Source organism: Macrobrachium nipponense, chromosome 27 (assembly GCF_015104395.2).
Source record: "Macrobrachium nipponense isolate FS-2020 chromosome 27, ASM1510439v2, whole genome shotgun sequence".
NCBI lineage: Eukaryota > Metazoa > Arthropoda > Malacostraca > Decapoda > Palaemonidae > Macrobrachium > Macrobrachium nipponense.
In genome coordinates this window covers 25,394,645-25,422,144 of record NC_087216.1, presented here as the reverse complement: position 1 = coordinate 25,422,144, position 27,500 = coordinate 25,394,645, and the positions used below count along the sequence as shown (strand labels likewise).

Genomic DNA, 27,500 nt, shown 5'->3' with positions numbered 1-27,500 from the left:
AACGTATGACGACCAAAGAATCGCGACTTCAGAATTGCGACCAACGAATGACGACCATAGAGTGACGACAAAAGAACTGCGACCGAAGAATCGGGTGGCGTTTGAGGACCTGCACACGGGTCTTCCATTGCGCATGGCTGGAGGCATCCCTCAAGGAGTTCCGCTGGGGTAAACACTGATTATGACAGAATGCCTCGAGGCTGGTTGGTGGGAAATTACCCAACGAGAAAGGCATTGTTGCACTCTTTATTTCATGGTAGAGTTGCTTTAGAGTTTTTATTTATTCTTTTTTGTCACTTTAGCGTTGTGTCACTTTTCAAAAAGTGTAGTAGACGTTAATTGAAAATTAATAAGGAATATTATATAGTTTAATTAAAAATATAGGGAACAGTAGACGTTAATGTAAATGCACCAAGGCTAACTTACGATTGAGTTATGTCTGTGGATTAATAATAATGATAATAATAATAATAATAATAATAATAATAATAATAATAATAATAATAATAAAATTTGAGCTCATAGCCATATGCAGTTACACGAGGTAGTCAATGTAATGCCCACAGTTTAGTTACACGAGATAAAAACAAAACATAGTGTTTTAAGACCTGACAGGTAATGTTAATTTTTTTTTTTACATAAAAAAGACTATAATATTTCTTTACAGTAAGTATAGGAGTTCATGAATTAGAAATTAACATTATGAAATAATTTCTGTAAATAAAAACCCCACTGAAAAATAAAGGTTTATATTAACCCAAACACGTGGCGGGATAATGGATTGAAAGGGTAAAGCCTTTCTTTAAAGATTATTAATGTAATTACATTTGACTGACTCAAAAATGGGAAAATTAATTATGCGCTCTTAATGAGGGGAGTAAATGCTTGGTTTTGTGAAAGGAGATTCTCAACGAGAGAGAGAGAGAGAGAGAGAGAGGAGAAGAGAGTAGGCGAGAGAGAGAAGAGAAGACCATTTCGGTGTTATTAGCTAGAGAGAAGAGAGAAACCATTTCGGTGATACTAGAGAGAGAGAGACGAGAGAGAGAGAGAGAGAAGACCATTTTCGGGTAATAGCTAAGCGAGAGAGAGGAAGCCCCGTTGGTGTATAGCTAGGACCGGAGAGAGAGAGAGAGAGAGAGGGAGAGAGAGAGAGAGAGAGAAGAGGACCATTTCGGGGTGTATAGAGAGAGAGAGAGAGAGAGAGAGAGAGAGAGAGAGAATACTATTTCTTTGGATATCTTTTTTCAGTGAGAAAGAGATTGAGAGAGACAGAGAAGGCTGTTTCTTTTGTATAACTGTTCTTAAAGGGAGAGAGAGAGAGAGAGAGAGGAGAGAGAGAGAGAGAGAGAGAGAGAGAACCTATGCTTATGTCCCTCTTTCCCACTACTGCCAAACAGACCAAATTCTCTGTCTGTTAGTCTCCCCTCCTCTCTCTCTCTCTCTCTCTCTCTCTCTCTCTCTCAGATATCAAATGTTGAGTCCTTTCCCAGCGGCTTTGGGATCCTCAAATTATATCGTGGGAATTTTGTATTTTTCGAAGCGTAAAGGTAAATAAAATCCTAAGTATATTACATTCATACATAAATACATACATACATTAAACTATATTTATTGATTTATGTATTTATATATTTATTTATGTATTAACCATATTTATTTATTTATTTATGGATTTCTTTACTTATTTATTTATGATTTCGGTATATATAACCAGGAAGTTATTGTTATACGATACTTCTGTTGCTTTAGACTTCCCTACCTTCTTCTGTGTTCCAGACTTTTAAAATTAGTTTTTCCTTTGATTTTTATTCAGTTTCTTCTGGCCTAGGCTAGGAAAGTTCACAAGATCTGTACTAAACATTTGTTCCATCTTTGGACTATTTCAGAGTTTTCAACTGGCCAGGGCAAGATAAGTTCAGAAGGTTTGGTCGGATCGCTGGCTTTCCCTCTTAACAAAAATAGTAAGATAGATAAATAAATAAATGAAAATGAAAATTTTTATTATTTTTTCTTTTGATATTCAGGCTTGGGCAAGATAAGTTCAGAGGATTTGGTCGTCTCGTTGGCTTTTACTCTCAAAAAATAAAGAAGCAAATAAGTAAAAGAATAATTACAGTATCAGTTATGTTTTCTTCTTCTTCTTCTTCTTCTTCTTCTTCTTCTTCTTCCCTAAATCAGATGCGATTCTGTGGCCACGGTAAACTAATTTATGGCAATCATGGTACTCCCATATGCCAGAGGATTAACTGATGTGCAACCTTCCGTATTTATGGGTAATTTTTCTTCTGTACGTACTTAATAATTTGCCAAATGTTGTCTGTTTTTTTTTTATAAGATGGCTAATTTTTTCTCAGTGTTTGTTTGTTACCTTCATTACTTAGAAGCATTTTTTTCAAATGTACGTGTTTTTAAGCTGTTTTTAATATATCTTTTATATATATTTATATTTCTGAAATTTTATATTAAAGAAATTTTTTTTAATAATGGTAATTATTTAGAATTTTTTTTTAATCAAATGGCTGGTTTTTTCTCAGTGTTTGTTGGTTACCTTCATTACTTAGAGGCATTTTTTAAAATGTACGTATTTTTAAAGGTATTTTTAATAAATCTTTTATATATTTTTATATCTAAAATTTTGTAGTTCGTTTTATATTAAATAAAATTGTTTTTTATTTGTTTTCCAATAATGGTAATTATAGAGAAGTATTTTTTTTAAACGTCTGTGTTTTTTTAATGTATATCTTTACGTTCCTAATTATATTTTGAAAGTGGTTTTATGTTAAATGAATATTTGTTTAATTGTTACTAAGCGTTTGCAATTTATGCTGGTTTCTTTATTATTCTGGGGATTTATTTTTTGATTTCGATACTTCAAAATATTATAAATGATTTAAAAAAATTCGTAGATCTTTCTTATTGTTTAATAAATAACAATATTTCATGGCACATGCTCAATATATATATATATATATATATATATATATATATATATATATATATATATATATATATATATATATATATAACATCCATTCAGGAAATCGCAGACAACCACATCAGAGGAAAAATTTATTAGAGACGTTTCGCACATACAATGTGCATCTTCAGTCTGTTTGAGATAAAAAAACACATACATATTAGCATTCATGTATGTGTTTTTTATCTCAACAGACTGAAGATGCACATTGTATGTGCGAAACGCTCTAATAAATTTTTTCTTTCTGATGTGGTTGTCTGCGATTTCCTGAATGATGTATGATATACCTGCATAGCTATATATATATATATATATATATATATATATATATATATATATATATATATATATATATATATATATTACAAAACTCCCTTAAACAAAAACAAAAAAATACAAACACGAGCATGGGATTATTCGATCCCTCTAACCAACCATTCCATCTAACCAACCGTCAATTTCCCGTCTCTCTTTCTCCATTTCAGCTGGACGGCGGAGGACATGACGGTGGCTTGCCGTCAGCTGGGCTTCACGGGCGGCAAATATTGGGAGTGGCAGGACCGGGCCAACAATGACACAGGCACCCTCCTCTACGAGGCGCCCCAGTGCGTTGGCACCGAGGATGATGTCACCAGGTGCGCCTGGCACCACACTCCATGGGGGAGGAGTCCTGCTGTTAAGATGGGGGATGGTGGTGGTGGTGTTTTCTGCAGGATGGATCTCTCTCTCTCTCTCTCTATTTGTAAATATATTATGTTATTAAATAGTAATATTGTAATATGTGTTTTTTATTTGTTTTTATTTGTTTTGTTGTAATACTGACTTGGTTACGGCCTCTCTCTCTCTCTCTCTCTCTCTCTCTCTCTTCTCTTCTCTCATTGTAAATATATTATGTTATTAAATATTAATATTGTAATATGTGTTTTTTTTTATTTGTTTGTTATTGTTTTGTTGTAATCTGACTTGGCTACGGTCTCTCTCTCTCTCTCGTCATCTCTCGCTCGGTCTTCTTCTCTCTCTCTCTCGCTCTCTCTCTCTCCACGGCTGGCCTGTTTGGAGATATGTATATATATATATATATATATATATATATATATATATATATATATATATATATATATATATATATATATATATATCCAAACACGGTGACCACAGCCGGATATACATCAATGAGGAGAAGGACATAAAGACTTGCTAAAAGGGTCAATTTATTTCCGACGTTTCGTAATGTCTTTATTACATTTTTCAAGTTTAAAGATTGTTTGGTGCCTTATGTATCCTCCTGGTGTGTGTGCTATAATTGTCCTAAATGTAATTTAGGAACTTATATTGGATCCACCAGGAGGCCTCTGAAGGTATGCCTACGAATTCTAGATTCACATCGTGGAGTAAGCTATAGGACAGGCAGCGAAAATTACAAACCCAGGAGTTTTCTAAGTTTTAGAAATTCATTCTAAAATAAGTCAAACATCTATTGAAAATAAGGACTTTACAGTTGTAGGATGAGCTTCCAACAGCCATGATTTGACAATCTTAGAGTCGTTATTGATCAAACAACTCGTCCCCTTGTTGAACAGCCAAACCTCTGCTGGCACACTGCACTTACCTCTCTTAGTCTTTTTAATATTTTAAGTTTGTAATCATTGTGCAACTCTTATTTTTAAATTTCAAATTCTTAGCTTTATTGTAATTTACTTTATGTTATCTATTTTGTACAGCCCTCGAAAATGTAATGAAGACCTTACGAAACGTCGGGAATAAGTTGACCCTTTTAGCAAGTCTTTAATGTCCTTCTCCTCATTGTTCTTACCATAACAAAATAAAGAGTAAAGAGAAGAGAGAGAGAGGAGAGAGAGAGCAGAAGGAGGAGAGAGAGACGAATGTAGGAGAGAGGGAGCGGCGAGAGAGAGAGAGAGAGAGTAGAGAGAGAGAGAGAGAGAGAGAGATATCAAGTCACTGGTAGTCACTCACCCACTCAGACCTTTTGTGCCGAAGTATTTTCTTCTTCGAGTGAAGCCAGGATTAATCCTCTTACGAGGAGAGTAAGAAAGGTGGGGGTTCCTTTAATCCCTCACCCGCGCCCCCCCCACCAAAAAAAAGGAAAAAGACAACAAAGGATTTACGCGAATTCAAGAAAAGAGAAGACGCGACTTGTAAATCGACTAAAAGCTATATATATTTTGACTCGTCGTCAAAAGCCATTTTGACTTTTCGAGTCAGTGGGTCACGATGATGATTTGCGGATCCATAAAAATAAAAAAAAGATTCTAAGAAAATGAATGAATGGTGTTGTGTTTAAATTTGTTTTTTTTTCTTTTTACAGTTCTAGTTTTTTTATTTTATTTTATTTTTTTGGTGAGTTATTGAAACGCTGACATTGGCTAAATTGGTGACCATTACAGGAGGGAGTTATTTCTGCTTATTCAGCATCTAAATAGAATATGTGTGTCTTTCTGGGTGCTGGTTTCTGTTGCTGTAGCTTGAGTCTTTTCTGTATGTGTATATTTACATATTATACCTATACAGTACACACACACACACCACACAACACACACACACACCACACACACATATATATATATATTATATATATATATATATATATATATATATATATATAATATACATATGCTAAATGGATAATATTTATACCCAGTGTATATACTAAGTTTTCATTTTCCCTGTACTACAATTATTGAACACTTAAGTTAAGTGTCAGTATGTGATTTTTATTTATTGATATACGTATATATTCACATATATATCTAAATTGCATTGTAACTCTGCATCACATCTCCACAGACATGCACCCAGACCTCGGCCTGGACTGCGACGGGTACCACGCCCTCTGGAGGGGCACCAACTACTGGCGGGGCCTCCTCTTTGAAGACGCGGCCTTTGACGAACACCTCTTCCAAGAAAACACACTGTACTATAAGGTGGGTCTGAGGAAGACGCCCCATGAATAAAGGATTAGGCTCGTCTTGGAGGACCCTCTTGTTTTCCCCTTGTGTTGAGTTGGCACAACGAGTTCTCGTTTTCTTTTCCCGTTTTCCGTGTCCCGTCTAGGATTTAGCTAGTGAGTGGAGGGGAGGCTTTATGAAATTTTGATGGTTTGTGCAAAGCACACGAGGTTTTTTCTTGGGGATTTTTTGTTTCCTTTTAATTGGAGTATGTGAAAAGTGGAATTTATATTTCGTGTAGATGTTGCTTTAGTGCATATTAAATTTGTTCATTAATCCATGGAAATTATTATTATAAAAACTAAATAGTCACTAGATAATCCCAATATTTTAGGAAGACTAAATATAAATCTCTCATAATTTTAATCCAAGGGCTGCGAAACATAAGTATGTATATTAAGATTTTATGTTTTAAGGAATTTCAGGCCATCACTAAATTAACTTTCTCTAAAAAACGGAACTTACTTCTTTATCTTGTCTCCAATTCAGTCCATCAAGCTCACACCCTCAGTATTATCTTCATTCTTGTGGATATATATGAACATATTCACATTTTTTAAAGAACTTTTGAAATAAAATAATCTTTCTACACATTCAGATTTTGCATTCTAAAAGTGACCTTAATATTTTCCACCGAAACTAACTGTCTCTCCCTCTCCCGTAGTGGGATAGTGCCGTCAGTGCACCTCATTCGGTGCAATGTAAGCATTACTTAAGGTTCTTTGCAGCTTCCCTTCGGCCCCTAGCTGCAACTACCTTCATTCCTTTTTACTGTACCTCCGTTCATATTCTGTCTTCAATCTTACTGTCCACCCTCTCCTAACAATTGTTTCATTGTGCAACTGCTTTGAGGTTTTCCTCCTGTTACACTTTTGTAACCTTTTACTGTCAATTTCCGTTTCAGCGCTGAATGGTCTTAGTTGCCCTATAGTGCTTTGCATTGTGCCGAAAATTTATATAAATCAAATCTCTCTCTCTCTCTCTCTCTCTCTCTCTCTCTCTCTCATATTTGTTTGTGTGCGTATAAAAATTCTTGCCCACATCTCCAGGCAATCTCCTCTCTTACAACAACCCAGACTCCAGACTCCCACAATCTTTTACAGAAGGAACGTCACTCACTCCAGTATTGCTGTCAACATCCTAGAACTTCTTTTCCATAAACCTTTGCAGAAACCGTTTGACTGACAGGTCTCAAAGCCAGAGGCTGAGACTTCATAGAAAAAAATAAAATAGAAGCTTCAGTTTGTGACTTCACGTAGATCACATGACGCGAAACTTGAACCAAGTGGTTTAAAATTGCTTGCAGGAACGTGGGTTTAAGTTTTAAATTGTTGTATGTAGGGTAGCCTTATGATATAATGTATTATTTCATGTTTTGGTGCATCATGATATCATAATTGGGTTTATACGACATTACAAATATTTTTTTTTATATTATAATGTGTGTTCTATGATACATCTTGATTTTTCATAATGTATAATGTATAATTTTACGTAAAATTAAACATTTTGTGGCGTTTTTTTTATTGCAAATACATCTTTTCTCATTTTGAATTATACACTAACTCGATCTGCACGTATCTATTCTACAAGACCAAATTATTATTGTTTATCTTCCAGTCTAAGTTTTACTGAAATTAAATGAATAAAATCTTCCTTATCTCTCGACGAGATCAAACCATTTTGTTTATCGTCCAGCCCATATTTATTTAAAATCAACTCGATATTTATTTGTCAGCGCCTCAGTGGGCGTGGTCTGTATAGTGTTGGCGTGTCACCTCGGTGGCCGGGAGTTCTGTTCTCGGTCATTCCACTGAGGGGTGAGAGATGTGTGTATCTGGTGAGAGAAGTTCACTCTCGACGTGGTTCGGAAGTCACGTAAAGCGGTTTGTCCCGTTGCTGAATAACCACTGGTTCCATGCAACGTCAAAACACCATACAAACAAACAAACGATTTGTCGTCTACAGCGTCTCCCGAACAATTCTCTATCTTATATCCTCTTGCAGGTCTCGAAGTCCATCCTCAAGTACGTGGACATCGAATACGCCGGGATGGGGCCGCAGAGGGAGGTCGAGTCGGCCATCATGAGCAGGAAGGTCCCTCCCCAGATGAGCCACATTAGCATTTCGTCTAACGCCTTCAACGGCGTCAACGTCACTCTGCCGGGGACTTTCGTCCACGTCGAAGGAGCCTCTGTCAGAGGGAATAATGGTGAGATGATTGACTTGAATTAGTGACTGGTGGATGGACATATGGTGAATTATATATTATATTGTATATAATATTTATATATATATGGTATATGAATTTAATATGTATAATTATATTAATTAATAATATATACATAAGCTATATATAATCTATATTATATTATATAGTTGTATGTATTATAACATAATTGTAAATGTTATAATATTATATATATATTAATATTATACTAGTATATAAATATATATATAGTGATTTTATACTGTAATATTATGTAAATGTATATATATGAAACATAATTCAAACTATAAATTTATGAAAATGAAAAACATATATATATATTAGTGAGTGTAATATGAATTCTATATATAATCTATATAGCTATTATAATACGTATGATAATAATGAATATATACATATATTATAATTATATATATTATTATAATATATATATATATATAATATTTATATATCTATATATATATTTCTATATAATGAATAATATAATTGAACATAAGGGGTAACTATAAAATTTATGAAAATGAAAACGGGGACAGTGAATAGCAGGAGGAGGAGGAGGAGGAGAGGGAGTAGGGTGAGGAAGAGGAGGAGGAGGACGACGATGACGTGGGCGGTGAGGAGGAGGAGAAGGAGGGGGAGGGGAAGTGGGGGAGGAATAAAAAAGAGGATGAGGAGGAGGAAGGAGGAGAGAAAAGAGGAGGAGGAAGGAGGGAAAGGAGGAGGAGGTTGTTGTTGTTGTTTTGGATTAAGCTGGCTTTATGCCAGCACGGGCTCTTGCTCACAGAGCAGCCCGTAGGGAGGAGGAGGAGGGGGTGGGTGAATAGGGGAGGAATAACAAAAGAGGATGAGGAGGGGGAAGGAGGAGAGAAAAGAGAAGGAGGAGGAGGGGGGAGGAGGAGGAAGGAGGAAAGAAATGAGGAGGAGGACAGCGAAAGAAAAGAGGAGAAGGAGGAGGAGGAGGAGGACGAGAGAAAAGGAGAGAAAGGAGCAGGAAAGAAAAGAGGAGGGGAAAGGAGGAGAAATGAGGAGGTCCCCAACCCGTTAATAAACAGATCATTTGAAGCCTCATTAACGCAGTAGTATAGATAATTAGGGTCTTTATTAACGCGGCGTGTGTGATTTTAATTGCTCTAATTGCTTCCAAACTGATGTTCATTAACAATCTGAGCCCGCGGTGACCGTGAAGGGCTTAAATAGGGCGTCATATTATCTGGGTGTACTAGGGGCCTCGTTGTGTCCCACATTTCTCTTTTTCCCTGAATTGGAGCCGAACGCCGGGGGGTAATATATTATGCATGGGTTAATTATTGTTATTGTTTGTTAGTAATGCGAATGGATTTGTCACTGGTAACTCGTTGTGTTCTACATTTTTTCCCCTCCTGATTTGGGCTTAAGTAATCGGTAATATATGCTTGGGGGTTAATTATTGTTATTGCTTGTTTGTAATATAACTCTCTCTCTCTCTCTCTTCTCCTCTCTCTCTCTCTCTCTTTTCCCCCATCTCTCTTTGTCTAATCCTTCCCCCCTCCCTCTTTTTATACTCTCTCCTCTCTCTCTCTCTCTCTCTTTCCCCCACTCTCTCTTTGTCTCCATCCTTCCCCCTCCCCCTTTTATCTCTCTCTCTCTCTCGTCTCGTCTCTCTCTCTCTCTCTCCTTTCCCTTTCCCCCACCCCATCTCTCTTTGGCTCCATCCTTCCCCCTCCCCCCCTCTCTCTCTCCCATATCCCTCTCTCTCTCTCTCTCTCTCTCTCTCTCTCTCTCTCTCTCTCTCTCCTATCCCCCACCCCATCTCTCTTGCTCTATCCTTCCCCCTCCCCCCCCACCCCTCTCTCTCTCCCATATCTCTCTCTCTCTCTCTCTCTCTCTCTCTCTCTCTCTCCTCCTTTCCCCCACCCCTCTCTCTTTGGCTCTATCCTTCCCCCTCCCCCCCTCTCTCTCTTCCCATTATCCCCTCTCTCTCTCTCTCTCTCTCTCTTTCCTCTATTCTTCCTCCAACCTCTCTCTCTCTCTCTCATCTCTCTCTCCTCTCTCTCTCTCTCTCTTTTTTTCTCCTTTTTTTTCTTCCATTCTTCCTCCAAACTCCTCTCTCTCTCTCTCCTCTTCTCTCGCTCTCCTCTCTCTCTCTCTCTCTCTCTCTGTTCTCTTCTTTCTTCTTTCTCCATCCCAACGCAGGCTACGGCATCTACGTCAACACGTCGACGGGGTCGGTGCTGATCGACAGGTCGACGGACGTGTCCGACAACCACGCCGACGGCGTCAAGTACAACTTCCACCACCGGGAGCCGGACAAGTCGGCTTCGGACACCTTCCAGGACTTCTGCGCCGGCGCCTCCAACCCGAACCAGGCCTATCCCATCGTCACCGTGGCCAGGCAGGAGAGGGCCGCCTTCACGGAGCTCAATTGCGAGAGGGTGAGTAGGAAAAACAACAAACAATAAACAAGAAAACAATAAACAACTCGAAAACAACAATGAAAATGGAACAACAACGTGCCCCTTTCTCGTGGTCAGGTCGGTAGCGCGACGGGGCCTCTTAGGTTCTGGTGTTCTGGGTGCGAGGTCGAATCCTGCTACGGGAATATATTTACTGAATAATAATAATAATAATAATAATAATAATAATAATAATAATAATGCCAAGACTTAGCCACCATAAAACATAAATAACGCGTAGTACTGAAAATTAATACGCTTGATGGATAGATATGAACTGTCTGTAATTAACTGTCAGGAGGAAGTTGCACAGCGTGAGAACACTGGATGTAACTTAGGGCAAATGTTGTCGTTCAGGAAGTAAACTTAAGAATAGGTAGGGTTCTAGAGTTCTTGTATTATAATGGACCTGGAATTAATGAGATATATGCCGTCAAAAGTATAGAGTAAGCAAAATTTTGTGGAAGATATATAAATATATATATTATGTATTGTATATGAATGTATATATACTTATGTACATATTATAAGAATGCAAACACAAACACACACACACACACACACACACAAGTGTAAGCGCAATATATACTCCTGTTAGTGCAATTGTGTGTAAACCTCTCCCTTCATTCCCAGAACTTCTACATCAGCAAGAGTGACTTCGTCTTCACAGTCCACTTCACATACATGCAATCAGAATTCAACGGAGCTGCAACCGTGGAAGTCAGGTAAATGATATGTATGTTACTATATAGTATATTCACATCAACCGTGCATTTGACGTCTAGGCCAGTCCCTTACGACGCCCCTGATTGACTGTTGATAAGCCAGTCACAGGGCTGGAAACGCTCAGTCTCTCGAGAGAGTTCACGTGGGTAGGATCTGTGTTCCACCTCTCCTGAGGTATACGTCTTTCAAAAGTATCCGTCAAGAGATGTGGAACATACATTCTGCTTATGTGAACTCTCGAGAAAGACTGAGGGTTTCCAGCCCTGTGACTGGCTTATCAACAGCCAATCAGGAGCGTCGTAAGGGACTGGCCTAGACAGCAACTGTACGGTTGTTGTGAATCTACTATAGTCAGACTATTACTGGACTATTTGGTTGTTTTAGGTCCAAGTTTGACCATTTGCTTATTTTTTGTTGTTCTTTGAGGTTCCTCAATTGTTCTTATGTGACTGAAAAATTATCAATTTAATATAGGACTATTGATAAAAAAAAGTATTTTTATTTCTGTGATATTTTGATTTTCTCCTTTGTAATATATTTCAGGAATTATAGTAAAACGCTTAGCAAAAAGAACATCATTTATGTAATATATTTCAGGAGTTACAGTCAAACGCTTGACAAAACTGAAATACATTTCAGCAATAAGGGTCAAACACTTAACAAAGCGAACATTGTTTATGTAATATATTTCAGGAAGTACATTCAAACGCTCAACAATAAGAACGTTATTTATATGGTTATTGTTGGATATGTTCTTTGCAATAAATTTTATGAAATATAGTCAAACGCATAATAAAACAGCATAGTGCATGTAATATATTTCAGGAATTACAGTCAAACTTTATCAAAGTGAACGTTGGTTACATGCATTATGACTGCATTATTTTTGTAATCAACATATGATGATCCACTTCCCAGGGACCGAGAGAAATGGGGCGACTTGCTGACGAGATTCGAGGTCAAGAACGGAACGTTTCCAGCCTCCGTCGTTTCCAGGGGCAACAGCATCTGGATCAAGGTGAAGGCGAAGGCCCACAGGTTCGCCTTCATCTTCATGGAGGTGGTGGCGAGCAAGTGTGAGTAAAAATCCTCTTTCTTTTGCTTGAAAAGTTAATTACCTGTCAACAATGCAAGTAAAGTGCCTCAGTGGCGTAGTCGGTATGGCTGCGAGTTCGATTCTCGGGCATCCCACTGAGGGGTGAGAGATGTGTATTTCTGGTAATAGAAGTTCGTTCTCGACGTGGTTCGGAAGTCACCTTAAACCGTTGGTCCCGATGCTGGATAACCACTGATTCCATGCAACACCATACAAACAAACAAACAAAACACCATACAAAAAACAAACAAACAAAACAATGCAAGTATTTCAATGTGGTCATTGTCTTTACAGATAAGATGTTTGACGTGAGCCTCCAAGACTCCTTCATCTCGGGAAACAGCGGCCACGGCGTCGCCCTCGAGAACATGAGGAGTCTCGTCCACATCAACAAGTCGAACCTGACCAGAAGTCACTTCGGGTCAGGCCTCAATGTGAAAGGGGGAGCTGGCGACGTCAACGTCACCTACTCGACCATAAGCAACAACCACGGCGACGGGGTCAACGTGACCTATGAAGGAGGCCTCCAGAACATAACCTGGAGTTCAGTCACAGACAACCACCTTCGCGGAGTGGCCATATGGTTCAACGAAAGCGGCCTGGAGTCCAACATAAGACACGAGACGGGCGTCGCCTATTCGTCGTTCAGCGGCAACCTAGATGTGGGTCTCAGGGTCGGGAATTTCTGCAAGGACTCCTTCGTGAACATCAGCGGGAACTCGTTCACTGAGGGTCACAAAGCTGCTCTGAAGATCGAGTCGTGTTGGCTGAAAGACAGAGGGCAGCGCAAAGTGCAGATCGGTCAGAACCTGTTCAAGACGAACCTCCGCCTGGCTGTTGATGTATCGCCAGCAGTAAACATGGATCTAAATGTGGAATATAACGAGTTTCATCAGAATGATCAAGGCACCCTGATGATCTACAATGAAGACAAGGTCGAGCTGCAGAGTTTGCCCTTCTCGGGTCGCATATTCAGGAATAACTTCAGGGATAACACAGGTTGGTTTGTACTGAGGCTCTCACTGTCGATTTTAGGTCTGGACCAGAACTTGCGAGTGGAGAAGAACACCATTAAAAACAACCTCGTCAAAGAACTGTACAGCAACTTCCCGTCAAGAAGTCGCTCCTCAGGTGTCCTGTGCGTAGGGTCAGCCAACATTGTCATTTTCAGGAACCTGATCGAGAATCCATTGTCGACCTACGAAATCAGCTCACACACGACTGACCAGAGCAAACCCATCAACGCGACTTATAACTGGCTAGGGAGCAAGTTTGAGAGAGAGATATTCGACCGCATACTCGACCGCAGGGACCGGTACAACTTGGCCCTGATCGTCTTCCACCCTTACCTTCTGGTCAGCAACAACGTGGACACTCCAGTCATCGAGCAGGGTCAGATGAGTGAGCCTGACTTCTTTAGCCGGGAGGACGACCACATCATAGGTGGTGAGGTGAACGGAGAGATCACCCTGACCGACGGCGTCTACACTGTCACTAGGGACATCTATGTCCACGGCACAGGCACCCTGACCATAGCCTTTGGCACGACTCTAGAATTTGCTGAAGGTATGGGCATGATGGTAGCTGGCTTGCTGAGAACAGAGGGTTCAGGCAGCAATGCTGTTCGGTTTACCCTCCAAGGGACCACCTTGAAGGAACAGGCTCTTCTGACGGCGCCTCTCTTTGGAGAGGATGAGCTGATAATGACCAATCTGACAGTGCTGAATGCGACAGGATCGCAGGATGCCATGAACAAGACGACGGAAGGTCCTACGATTCCTGTGAAGTTAGTAGGAGGTAGAGATGAGATGGAGGGAAGGCTTATGGTAAGCTGTGGAAGGTTTTTAATTTTTTGTGACTAGATAACCCATGAATATAATTTAGATTAATTGGTTATAGGACCATTGTACAGAACCAACAGGAATACAAAGGAAATATAGAGGAACATGATTACTTTCCACTTATAAGTTACAACTGATTAAAAGAAACCAACAATAACCTGTTTACCTCCTCTTTCCAGGTCTACAAAGATGGCGACTGGGGAACAGTCTGCAACCATGGCTGGAACCAGGACGCTGCTGCTATCGTCTGCCACCAAATGGGCTATGTGCTGAATCCCGAGGACTGGTACCTGGAACCAGGTGTGATGCCCCCAGACGGTCAGGATGCCAGGATTATTTTGAGGTTTGTTGGTAGACTGGAAGGGGATTCTTCCTCTCAGTTAATACTGTATTTTCTAGATGGTTGTTGACTTTCTGATGTACTGACCCCCTCTGTGGGATGGTCTGTTGTTTTTATAAACAATTTAAAAAGATCTGAGCTTTAATTCTTTTACTTTCATTAATTGAATCTTACCATAATCAGCATCCATTAGGAAACTCACTATTAACACCCTCATTTTTGATGGATTTAGTTTTCCTGCTGGATTTTATAGCCCCCTCACTTTTTTGATGAATTATCTTACAAACTGATTTTCCAGGGCCCTCAATTTTATTTGGATTTACTTTACCAGCCAGAACGATTTTCCAGCCAGCGCCCTCAGTTTTTTATGTATTCACTTTTCCAGTTTACTTTTCCAGAATCCGTACTTTTTGATGAGTTTATTTCTCCAGTTTGATTTTCCAGCATCTTTACTTTTTTATGAGTTTATTTTTACAGTCTGATGATGAATTTACTCTCCTCCAGCACCTTTTTTTCCACCACCCTTACCTTTCCAAAACTTCATCTCACCATTTTTTCAATCCTCTAGCAACGTCCAGTGTGACGAATTCGACACAGACATCACCCAGTGCAAAAGCGACAACGCCTGGGAGCTGGAAAACTCCTGCACGCACGGGGAGGACGTCGGCATCCGCTGCTATCCTGGAACTTGGGCTGGAATACGGTTGGGCATGACCGCCCGCGAGAGTTATATTAAAGGAGTTATTATCGAGAAGGCTGGATTGCTGGATTATACCACGAGAGCCTTCAAACCCGGTGAGTGGTCGTGAGTTTGTGTCTGGAAGTTAAATTGCTGCTAAGGAATGAGAGGTCTGGAGGAGCGGTCTGGATTCTGGAATGCTGTTGACCAAGAACTTGGAAATGGTCTGTAGGACGTTATTAAGTTTATGTAGGTCTTAGCGAAGGCACTGGAACAGACATTCCTAGAATTAATTTGGAATAAGGGATTGTCATATATCGTGTGTTTTCACTGCTGGATTCTGGAATGTTGACCTAGAACCTGGAAATATTTTAGAGAACGTTACTGAATTTCTGTAGGTCGTAGCGAAGGTGTATTAAGAGCCGTTTAGCTAAAGACTAGTCTCTCTCTCTCTCTCTCTCTCTCTCTCTCTCTCTCTCTCTCTCTCTCTCTCTCTCCTGTTGTGTCGAAACTTTCGGGTTAAGTGTTTTTTGATGATAGACGTAATGCTAATAACATTAATAATAGTTGTAGTACTTGAATATTCTACATTTTTTAATTGCACAAACACATGAAAGGCTCCGAATCCCAACATACATTCACAAACACACAAACATTCACAGGCGTTCACAAACACTCACTAACATTCACAAGCTCTCAAACACATTCACAAGCAAGACCTCTTAACATTCACAAACTCACAAACTTCCACAAACGCAACATCTTTGAATTCACAAACACTCCAGCACGACCTCTTTACATTCACAGACACTCAAAACATTCACCAACAATTAAGAACATTCACAAACCATCACGAACACTCACATATACTACACAACGGATTGACACTCACAAACCATGACCTCTTTACATTCACAAACATTCACAAGCACGACCTTTTTACATTCACAAACATTCACAAACACCACTTCTAGGATTCACAAACATTGATAAACAATCCACAAACACGAACATTTTAAAAACGACAAACATTCACATACACTCAGAAACGTTTACAAATGCGACCTCTTGACATCCACAAACACTCTCAAGCATGCACAAACAAGAGCTCCTTTACATCCCCAAACATACACAAACCCCCACAAACAATTCAGACATTCATAGTCATTCTCAAACATTCGCAAACACCCACATTCAACAAACAATGAATGTTTTCTGTTCTGCTCCTCCTTGGAAGCCCTGCAAATCGACTACCACCACCACATCATCCAAGACATCTCCGTGAGGGACAACTCCCACGACGGGGTCGGCGTCTTGTACAGCAACCAATACGCCATAGGGAACCCGGACGCCCGGATCTTCAAAGGGTGCTCCTTCACCAGGAACAAAAGGCACGGCGTCAGCCTCCGGCAGCTGGGCGTCAATATCACAGGTAGGATACTCGGAAGGAATGGGGAAGGATTCAAGTAGTTTGGAGTTTGGGATAGTATTCTGTATATTATTTTTAGTTTTATTATATTATTTTCAGTTTTTTTAATATTATTTCTGATGTTTATAAAAAAAAATATTTGAGATAACGGAAGTCTGAAAGATTCAAATAGTTTGGAGTTTCAAATAATTGTATTTGTATTATTTTTAGTTTTATTTTTTCAATGTTATTTCTGATTTTTTTCTTAAGAAAAATATTATATTGGAGATCCTTTTTCTATTATTTCTAACGTTCTTAAAAAGAAATGAGAGAATTTTTTATATTATATTTTTTTTTACAAAGAACGAGATAAAATACCTTGATTTATTTTCTTATTTTTTGAAAATATTTGAGATAATTTCTTTATATATTTTCTAATGTTTTTAAGGAGATTTGAGATAATTTTGTTCAACATTTCTAATGTTATTTTTGTTATACTGTTTTTAATATTTTTATAGATATTAGATGATTTTTAAAAATGTTTCTAATTTTCTTAAAAAGAATCTGAGACAATTTCCTAAAGCATAGAAGTGTCTTTAATTAAGGGGAAGAATTCTCTCTCTCTCTCTTCTCTCTCTCTCTGTCTCTCTCTCTCTCTCTCTCACCACCCTCTTCTTCTGCTCCTTCCTCAGGATCCAATCTGCAGCAGAACGGAGGATCTGGGCTCCATTTCAACCCTTTCATCACGCGAGCCGAGCAGAGAGAGCTGACCGGCTGGCTGAAGCTGAGACAGCAAGATTACATCGAGATCCCTGGTGAGTTTCAGACGGAGTTTCAGCCGAGTTTCCGTGAAGTTTCAGCCGAGTTTCAGTGGAGTTTCAGCCGTTTTTCAGCGGAGTTTTAGTGGTTTCCATAGAGATTCTTTTGAGGTGAAAAAGATTTTCAGCGGAGTTTCAGCTAATTTTCAGTGGAGTTTCAGCCGAGTTTCAGTGGAGTTTCAGACGATTTTCAGTTGAGTTTCAGACGATTTTTAGTGGAGTTTCAGCCGATTTGCAGCGGAGTTTCCATAGAGTTTCAGCTGAGTTTTAGTAGCGTTTCAGTTGAGTTTTAGCAGTGTCAATGGAGTTTCAGCAGAGCTTCAGCTTCAGCAGATGTTCAGCAGTTTCCGTGGAGTTTCAGCAGAGTTTCAGTGGTTGTTCAGTGGTTGTTCAGTAGAGTTTCAGTAGATGTTCAGTAGAGTTTCAGAGGAACTTCGGTGGAGTTTCATTGGGGTTTCAGCCGATTTTCAGTGGAGGTTTAGCAGATTTTCAGTTGAGTTTTTGCGGAGTTTCAGACAGAGTTTCAGACAATTTTCAATGGAGTTTCAGCAGAGTTTCAGACAGAGTTTCTGCAGAGTTTCAGACGATTTTCAGTGGAGTTTCAGCAGAGTTTCAGTGGAGTTTCAGACAGGGTTTCAGTGGATGATCAGTGGAGTTTCAGACAGGGTTTCAGTGGATGGTCAGCGGAGTTTCAGCAGACTGTTCACTCTTGATGTTATTGTTGTTGTTGTTGCTGTTCTTCTTCTTATTCTTGCCATTATTGTTGTTGTTCCCTCCCTTTTCGCAACAACAAAACGGTCACGACTCCGTACAGCCAAGATTTACTCGCACTTGGGCCTAATCACATTATGCCGTAACTCCATACACGCCATTAATGACTTAATCGGCGAAACAGCGTCGACTTTATTTCTAAAAGCTAGGAAAGAGCGAGAGAAAAAAAGCGGTCGTTGTTCTTCTTAATGCAAGTGCATCACCGTCGTGCAAAGCGAACCGAGCCGAGCATCAACTTAATGAGGGGGGAGGGGGTGGGGGGGGGGGGGGGGGGCGGTTTCTCGGTTGCAATCCGCGTTGATGATATTAGGCCTAACATGATTTTGGCTCCGGGTTGGTAAATGGGGTTCCAGTTGGTTCTTGCTAGAACTTCAAGCCAAGTTCTGTATAACTACACTTATTATAAAGTGAGTTTATTCTCAGCTTAGAAGGTAAATCTGCAATTATAAGCTCTCAAGAAATAATCATAATAGTCTTTACAATTTCATTTTACTTGTAAAGCCAAGTTCTGTAGCTACACTTCTTATAAAGTGAGTTTCGTCTCAGCTAAAAGGTAAATCTACTATTATAAGTTCACAAAAAATTATCATAATATTCTTTACAATTTCATCTTACTTGTCAAGTATACAATTATTGATTTATTACTTAGGTAAATATAAAATCTACTATTATAAGTTCACAAAAATAATCATATTATTTTTTTAAATTTCATTTTACTTGTAAAGTATACATTTATTGATTTACTTAGGTAAATATAGGTAAATACGCAGATTTTTATATTAAGTGATCAGTTATAACCTTGAAAGTTGGTTAACTTGGTTTAAGGGAGTTTTGTGTCCCAACTAATACGGCAAATCTATCATTATAAGTTTTCATAAAAAAGGAATTATAATTTTACACCCTCATTTTACTTATAAAGTATTCATTTCTTTTATATACTGAAGGAAATAACAGTAAATTTGCTTATTTCTTATAAGAAAGTTGTCTGAATTTAGAAAATAAATCTTTCACAAAAAACTATACTTTTTACACATACATTTTACATACAAAGTATACTTTAATTGATATACCTAAGTAAATAACAGTATATTTGCTTAATTTTTATGTACTGTTTTAACCTTGAAAGTAAATCTAATATTATAATTTCAAAAATATTTATAATATCTTTCATAACTTCATTTTACTTATAATGTATACTTTTATTAAAATACTTATGTAAATAGAAATATTTTTAGTGAACTTTGTAGAATGTGAGATAAATCTTCAATTATAAGTTTAGAAAAAAATAATTTTAATCTTCACACTTCCATCCCTAAAGCTTTATCAATCAAAAGCCCTAATCACTCTCTTTGTGACGCCAGTTTTAGCATACCATAAATCAATCAATTAATCAGCTCCACCCTCCAAGGAATGAAAATCCTTTTAACTCACTGTCAAAATCCTTTGCAGGATCCCCGAAGGAGATTCAGTTGACCATCAACGTTCCTAAGGTCTTCATAACGAAGACGCTACGAGGCGAAGAGAAACAAGTCACTGTTCACATTTCGGTAAGGACTGGTTTTGTGTTTTTTGTTAGCAGATAACTCGAGAATGTATGGACGGATTTTCACGAAACTTTGACCAAAGGCGGTACTCGTCCTTGGCAACACGTGGTTAAAATTTTTCAGAGACTGGAGTGTAACTATATTTTTGTTAACTAAATTTTAGAATCAGTGACCTAAGTTTTAGAAACATCGACCTAAGTTTTAGAATTAATGACCTTTATTTTAGAATCAATGACCCTAGTTTTAGAATCAATGACCTTTGTTTTAGAATCATTGACCTAAGTTTTATTTAGAGATCAGTGACCTTCAATTCCCACAACAGCAGGTCAATGGGGCCACAGACACAAAAAACACGAATTTCGGTCGTCCCGCAGAGCTCTGGGAATGTATACTCCTAATTCCTAATTGCTAATTCCAAATTCCTAATTTCATTTCATGGGAACGGGGTTTGTTTGTGTGTTTGTGATAATGATGATAGTGGCCCTCGTTCCCTCGTTGTTGCATTAAAAAAAATAATTAAAAAAGGTCAAATTAGGTCAGAAAAGGTCAAATTAGGTCAGCTCGACAAAAGCATGTTTGATGTCAGGGTAAATTAACTTCAGTGGCATAACCGTTTTTGATAGCTCTGAATAATTCATTTCGGCCGGGTCACTTGCTAATGGGCTTAACCATTTGTGTTTTTATTTATTTATTTATTTATTTTTTTGTCATGACCTACTTAATCTCTTTAATCTTGACCATGTTATTCGATTTGTGGATTTAGCCATATTTTTTATTTTCTCTTTTATTAATCATCACCTAAAAACCCTTATATCTAGAGTCAACAGACTGTGATACTCCCGAGAGAGAGAGAGAGAGAGAGAGAGAGAGAGAGAGAGAGAAGAGAGAGAGAGAGACTCAACCAGTCAGACAAAAAGAGAGAGTTATTTTTTAAAATCATCATCTAAAAACCCTTATGTCTAGAGTCAACAGACGGTGATACTCCCAAGAGAGAGAGAGAGAGAGAGAGAGAGAGAGAGAGAGAGTATTAAACCTGATACTATAATATTCTGCTCTATCTTTATGGTATTTAAATCAATCTCGCAATGATATCCGCCTCATGATAGCTAATTTCTCTTAAATGTATCCTCTCTTTTGTTATGTTATTATTCAATTTTCTTCCTTATTCCTAAATTCTAAACTCTCACACTAGGCATCCTACAACCTTACTTAAGGAAGCGTAATCCTATACCAGCCACTTTACCATATCCTAGGCTCCTATCCTAAAATTCCTGCGTGGAGATTAGCAACCCGAGAGTCATTCAGCTAAAACGTTTAATTGAATTTTTCTTCCAGACTTCACACTCGAATGTCATTGGGATCCAGCTGATGAATCCTATTGCCCCAGATAGTACGGAACAGATCACCATTTACGATTATCAGGAAATTATCCAGAGTAAAGTAAGGCTTGCTTTTATTATGTTTGATTCTGTTATGGGTTAGAGTAGTTTTGTATATATTATATTATCATATATATATATATATATATATATATATATATATATATATACGTTATAAATATACATATATAATATATATATATATATATATATATATATATATATATATATTTTTTCATTTATATTTATATATTATATGCTCGCACATAGAAGAACTCACATGGGGCCTGACTCAAACAAATGCACACACACATGTACATACTTGAACAGAAACTATTTATATTCTACAATCACACTTGACAATGACTTCAAAAATAAGTCGAAACCAGTCAGGACCCTCAGCCAAACTTATATTATCTATATTTTCGCTTTAATTTGATATTCGTAGTATACATTTATCATTCTAACGTTTTTTTTTCTGTGTCCTTTTCCAGGACATTCGCCGCTGGAACGTCAGAAGCGACCAAGTAGCGTTCCCGACGACTTCGAACAGTTACGCCGTAACTATCGAGTATAAATTGAGGGTACCTTGACGGCCCCTTGATGCCGTCATCTTAATTCTCACTGCCATTGATCGTAAGTGTCCCTTCTCTCTCTCTCTCTCTCTCTTATCATTAAAATAATTGTGGTCCATCAAATTAGATCGTAAAAGGGAACTCTCTCTCTCTCTCTATCTCATATCATTGAAATAATTATGGTTTCCATCAAACTTGATCATAAATGGGGACTCTCTCTCTCTCTCTCTCTCTCTCTCTCTCTCTCTCTCTCTCTTTCTCATATCATTGAAATAATTATGGTTTACATAAAACCAGATCATAAAAGGGGACTTGTTCTCTCTCTCTCTCTCTCTCTCTCTCTCTCTTTCTCTCTCTCACTGTAATGTAATTGTTGATTGTAGCAAGATTAGTAAATTTAGGACATTATTTCTCATTGAAAAGAAAATATTATATATATTATATATATATAAATTATATATATTATATATATATATTAAATTAATATTTTTTTTTAGTATTTCTATGCTTTTATTGTATTATAATATTATCTTTTACCTACTTGCAGTCCTGATTGTCAGTGCATATATCTTCTGCTAAAATAAAGTTGGTTGTTATTATTATTATTATTATTATTATTATTATTATTATTATTATTATTATTATTATCATTATTATTATTATTATTTTATTATTATTATTATTATTATTATTATTATTATTATTACTATTATTTTCCTACCTTCCAGGCAGAGACATCGCCCAAGCAGGGGACATGAGGAACTTCAGGGCCAAATGGCCCATGGTGTTCATAGAGAACACGAGAATCCACGAAAATGACATCGGGATATCAACCTTGCACTACAACAGGTGAGGCAATGCATTTTGTTAAAAGAAATTCTCCTTGTATTTTAATGATATGCTTAAGTTTTCTTTTATCTATCTGTTTATTAATTTGTTAATTTATTTTAATAGCTTCTTTCTGTTTGCATTTTCTTTTATCTATCTGTGTAATAATATGTTCAATTATTTTATCTCTTCTTCCTGTATTTACTATTACCTCATGTTACTTCTTTGGAATGAACACCATGATATTATTTGGAAGCTTGAATTTCAAGTCAGTATCCCCTACGGTGGGCTTGTTCCATATGACGGGGCATGTGTAACGGTAGACCACACTCGTCTTCTTCAAGGGATCCTGCAGGGGCGCCGAAGGATTGTTTCTCATCACCAGGCTGCTCGTCTTCTTCGTTTTATAATATATAATCATCTTAATATTTCTGTCTGGGTCGGCGGGACTGACGTTTTCCTCGATGATCTTTTTGAGGGCTTGTTCATCCTCCTTGTACCTCCGGTGGAAGTGCCCCTTGTAGAAAAGCTTGATGGCCTCTGCAACGTCGGGCCGGGGTTCCCGGTGGTACCAGGCTTCCATACCTTTCCTTATTGACTCATCAACAGCACGATTGGTGTGTCCGTTGTCGACGACTGACGCCCTTCAACCCCTCCTGCTAGCCGAGGCCCTCACCGACCGTGGAGACTACCGCAGTGGTATCATCAGCCGTGACCTGAGGGATGCAGCGAAGCAGTTAAGGAAGCGTGATGACGTCACTGTACGCAGGGCCGATAAAACTGCTGCTTTCGTCCTTATCCAGACTGAGGAATACCGCCGGAAGATTGAAGAAATCCTGGCGGACTCCACGAAATTCCGCAGAATCACCAAGAACCCCGTCGACGACATCAAGCGAGAGGCCAACCGGATTATTGAAACGGTCAAACGCCGCCTCGAACGCCCTGCATTTGAACACCCATAACGGGTGACCATGATTTAGGGCTACATCTATGGGAATGTTAAGACCCATAAACAAGGGAACCCCCGCCCCTCGCCCCATAATCAGCCAGATCCCTGCCCCTACGTACCTGTTGGCCAAGAAACTCAACACCATAACCACCCCGTACGTCCCCAGATAGGCACAGCCTGAAGTCGTCGGCCGAGTTCTTGGACGCCCTACGAGCAACGCCCCCGGAGGATGCATCGCTTCGATGGATGTAGAGTCCCTGTTCACCAACGTCCCCGTTGACGAGACCATACAAATGATCTTGGACAGAGTTTACAGGGACCCCGACACTCCATCCTTAAACATCCCAGAGCATGCCCTTCGAGCCCTGCTGGAAATCTGCACTAAGAAGGCCCCTTTTGCTGATCACCGCAACTACATGTTCACCCAGATCGACGGCGTGGCGATGGGATCTCCCCTTGGGGTCCTTTTCGCCAATTTCTATATGGGTACCGTCGAAGAGAGGGTCTTCCAGATTTCCAGGAAACCGAGGATGTATGTGCGCTACATTGATGAACCTTCGTCTGCGCCGACTCCCAGGATGAGATAGAGCAGCTGCGACGTGCATTCCATGACCACAGCTGCCTCACATTCACGATTGAACATTGCCAAGATCGCCGCCTCCCCTTCCTTGACGTCCTTGTCGAACAGCGAGATTCCGGATTCAGCACGAGGGTGTATACGAAGCCAACGAACCTGGGAATGTGCATGAATGGTGAGAGTGAGTGCCCTGAGAGGTATAAGCGCTCCACCATCAGCGCCTTCGTCAGGAGGGCCCTCTCACACTGCTCCTCCTGGAATGACACACACAGTGAGTTGGAGCGCGCCGCCCAGGTCCTCTTCGACAACGGACACACCAATCATACTGTTGATGAGTCAATAAGGAAAGGTAGGAAAGCCTGGTGGGAAACCCCGCCCCTACGGTGCAGAGCCCATCAAGCTTTTCTACAAGGGGCACTTCCACCGGAGGTACAAGGAGGATGAACAAGCCCTCAAAAAGATCATCGAGGAAAACGTCAGTCCCGCCGACACAGACAGAAATATTAAGATGATTATATATTATAAAACGAAGAAGACGAGCAGCCTGGTGATGAGAAACAATCCTTCGGCGCCCCTGCAGGATCCCTTGAAGAAGACGAGTGTGGTCTACCGTTACACATGCCCCGTCCGAGGATGCCTCGGCAAATACGTCGGTATGACCTCCATGCGTTTCTCCAAGCGAATCTCCTGCCACGCCCAAGAAGGAGCCATATTCAACCACGCTAGAACTGCTCATAACAAACGGATAAGAAGACATGATATTATCCCTAATATCACAATAATAGATCAAACAACGGGGATCCCCGACGTCTGCTCCTCCTAGAAGCCACTCCATATAGGCAAGGAGAAACCAAACTTAAATATCACTCAAGAAACGTTTCTCCTTCCCACCGCCGCCCGGAGAGCAGCGAGCGACCCCCCGACGATGGCCAGATAACCAGGAACCCCACAGGATGATACGATTCCTGCTACAGACGGAATTCCTGACGTTCATCCCCAGGCACGCTACTGTGGCGCTCGCACGAGAGAATCCCCGAGACCTTCGAGGCGAGATCCACGGCTTCGCCCAAGACCGGCCCGACCAATGAGAATGCAACTCTAGGTCCGTGCCGCTATAAATACCGTTCCGCAAACTTTCTTGCTACAGTCACTTCAACCGACTCGTCAGAAGATGACCTACGAGAAGGTCGAAACGTCACGTGATACCAGCCATACCAGCACCAATACCAGCCCTTAAACCTAAGACGACCTCCCGAACTGAACTACGCCTACGGAATAATACCAGCACTGACGACGACCCCTGCTTGACCTGGACCTGATATCTTGTTCTAATAAAAGATTCCTTCAGCATTTATAATTTTTGAAAATTCCCAATATGAATATTGGCCAGTTGCTCAGAAACATCGCTGAGCCTGAGAAGCGAATTGTAAGGAAAATAGAAAAAACAATATAATAATAATAATAATAATAATAATAATAATAATAATAATAACAATAATAATAATGATAATAATAATAATAAGTCAGTGACCACTGTGGGCTTGTTCCATGTAAATAGTGATTCGTCTTCTGAATAATAATAATAATAATACAGGTTTTATTGAAAATAATGGCTATTTCAGCCTCTTGTAATTTGTATAGAAGTTTCTCTATTCTTCTTATTACTGACATTTCTTCCGTACTCAAATTGGCTATTAAAACGCCAAATATGGGATTCATGTCAAAAGCGTGGTATTTGTCAAATTGAATGTATTATACAAAATTTGACAATTCGTACCACGTTTTAATAGCCAATTTGAGTACAGATGAAAAGTCAGTAAAAAGAAGAATAGAGAAACTTTTATACAAATTAAACGCATCTGAAATAGCCATGATTTTTTTTTCAATAAAACCTATATTTGTGAAGGTCTTCTTCCAGCAAATATTATTAAAAATAATAATAGTAGGGAAAAACTCTCTATCATAGAGTATATATAATGTTCTAAAGGGTCCACAATAATACAAAGTGTTAAGAGTCCGTGTATAATTTTTCAGACTTTACAGAAAGCTTTCGAACCCTTCCCTGGGTTTTACTTCTGTACATGTTGTAACTTATTGTTCATTTGGAATGATGATGAACCCAGGGAAGGGTTCGAAAGCTTTCTGTAAAGTCTTAAAAATTGTACACGGACTCTTAACACTTTGTATTATTGTGGACCCTTTAGAACAACAACAATAATAATAATAATAATAATATTCCCTCTTCCACCAGGTACTTCACAGACGACGGCGACCATCTCCTGCGCTGCTCCAACGAGAGCATCATGGTGGTGAACTCGCACATCGTGAACAACCAAAACCAGGCCATGTACACCCTGTCCCCCTTCCGGGTCAAGCTGGACAACGACGACATAGGAGAGGTCACCTTCATGTTCAACGGCACGACGATCTCGGGCAACGGCCGTGGCGTCGATCAGTATAGCTGGTAAGGCTTAATTTTTTATTTTTATTTTTGTCAACATGAATTTTGTGCCATTTTTGGAAATGATTTCTTTTGTCCTGATGGTGAAGAGTTAATATCCACTGTTCAGTGGATTTCATATATAGATTTATTTAAATTTTCATCTATTTCATTTATTGATTTAGTATTTTACCATTTTTCTAATGAGTGATTTCTTCTGTCTGTGTTACCCATAACCTACTGCTGTTGCTCCTTTCAAATGAATACCATAATATTCTTTGGCAGGTTGGATTTCAAGTCAGTGGCCCCAATGGTGGGTCTGTCTTCTGAATAATAATAATAATAATAATAAATAATAATAATAATAATAATAATAATAATAATGACAATTAAAAGCCACACTAGCGTTAAAAATGTTTTTTTTGTACAAGGTTAAAAATGACTATTTTTAACACGACTGTGCTTTTAATTGTTAATATTAAAGTCTCGTTACAGAGGTTCCTTGGTTTAATAATAATAATAATAATGATAATAATAATAATAATAATAATATCTATTGATGTGATGTATTTTGGTGTCGGACATAATCTATCACATGTTAAAATGTCTAAACTGTCTTTTTCAGGGACGTCCGCGAATCAAACAACTTATTCCACTGGGTGTTCGAGGACATTATTATGGAAAACAACGGCGGAGGCGGAATAACGCTGATGCTACCTTACGTGTGGCAATATAACGAAAACTTCACCCACACAGTCTACGTCAACTCTTCGACTTTCTTGAACAACGCCGAATTCCAGTTCAAGATCGACGGCTACTTCGCTCGTTTCAACATGACCTACTCGAGATTTGAGGACAACACCTGCTACAAAGGGCTCCTGTCAGTTCGCGGGATGGAGAAGGAGATGTTCATCTACGAGAACA

At 39.0% G+C, this 27,500-nt stretch overlaps 1 protein-coding gene across 1 annotated transcript in view; it reads left to right on the top strand.

Annotated features, from left to right (window-relative positions):
- The window catches only part of LOC135200940 (protein bark beetle-like), a 129,355-nt gene that overhangs the window by 65,182 nt on the left and 36,673 nt on the right, over positions 1-27,500 (top strand). The window contains 17 exon segments of the mRNA XM_064229714.1: positions 3,463-3,677; positions 5,783-5,919; positions 7,951-8,155; positions 10,346-10,584; positions 11,239-11,330; positions 12,250-12,407; positions 12,722-14,253; positions 14,448-14,611; positions 15,177-15,403; positions 16,525-16,719; positions 17,388-17,510; positions 19,734-19,831; positions 21,164-21,268; positions 21,702-21,843; positions 22,511-22,631; positions 26,388-26,600; positions 27,202-27,500. The exon segment at positions 27,202-27,500 is cut by the window's right edge and continues 778 nt beyond it. Of these exon segments, the coding sequence (XP_064085784.1) occupies positions 3,463-3,677; positions 5,783-5,919; positions 7,951-8,155; positions 10,346-10,584; positions 11,239-11,330; positions 12,250-12,407; positions 12,722-14,253; positions 14,448-14,611; positions 15,177-15,403; positions 16,525-16,719; positions 17,388-17,510; positions 19,734-19,831; positions 21,164-21,268; positions 21,702-21,843; positions 22,511-22,631; positions 26,388-26,600; positions 27,202-27,500 (4,265 nt within the window).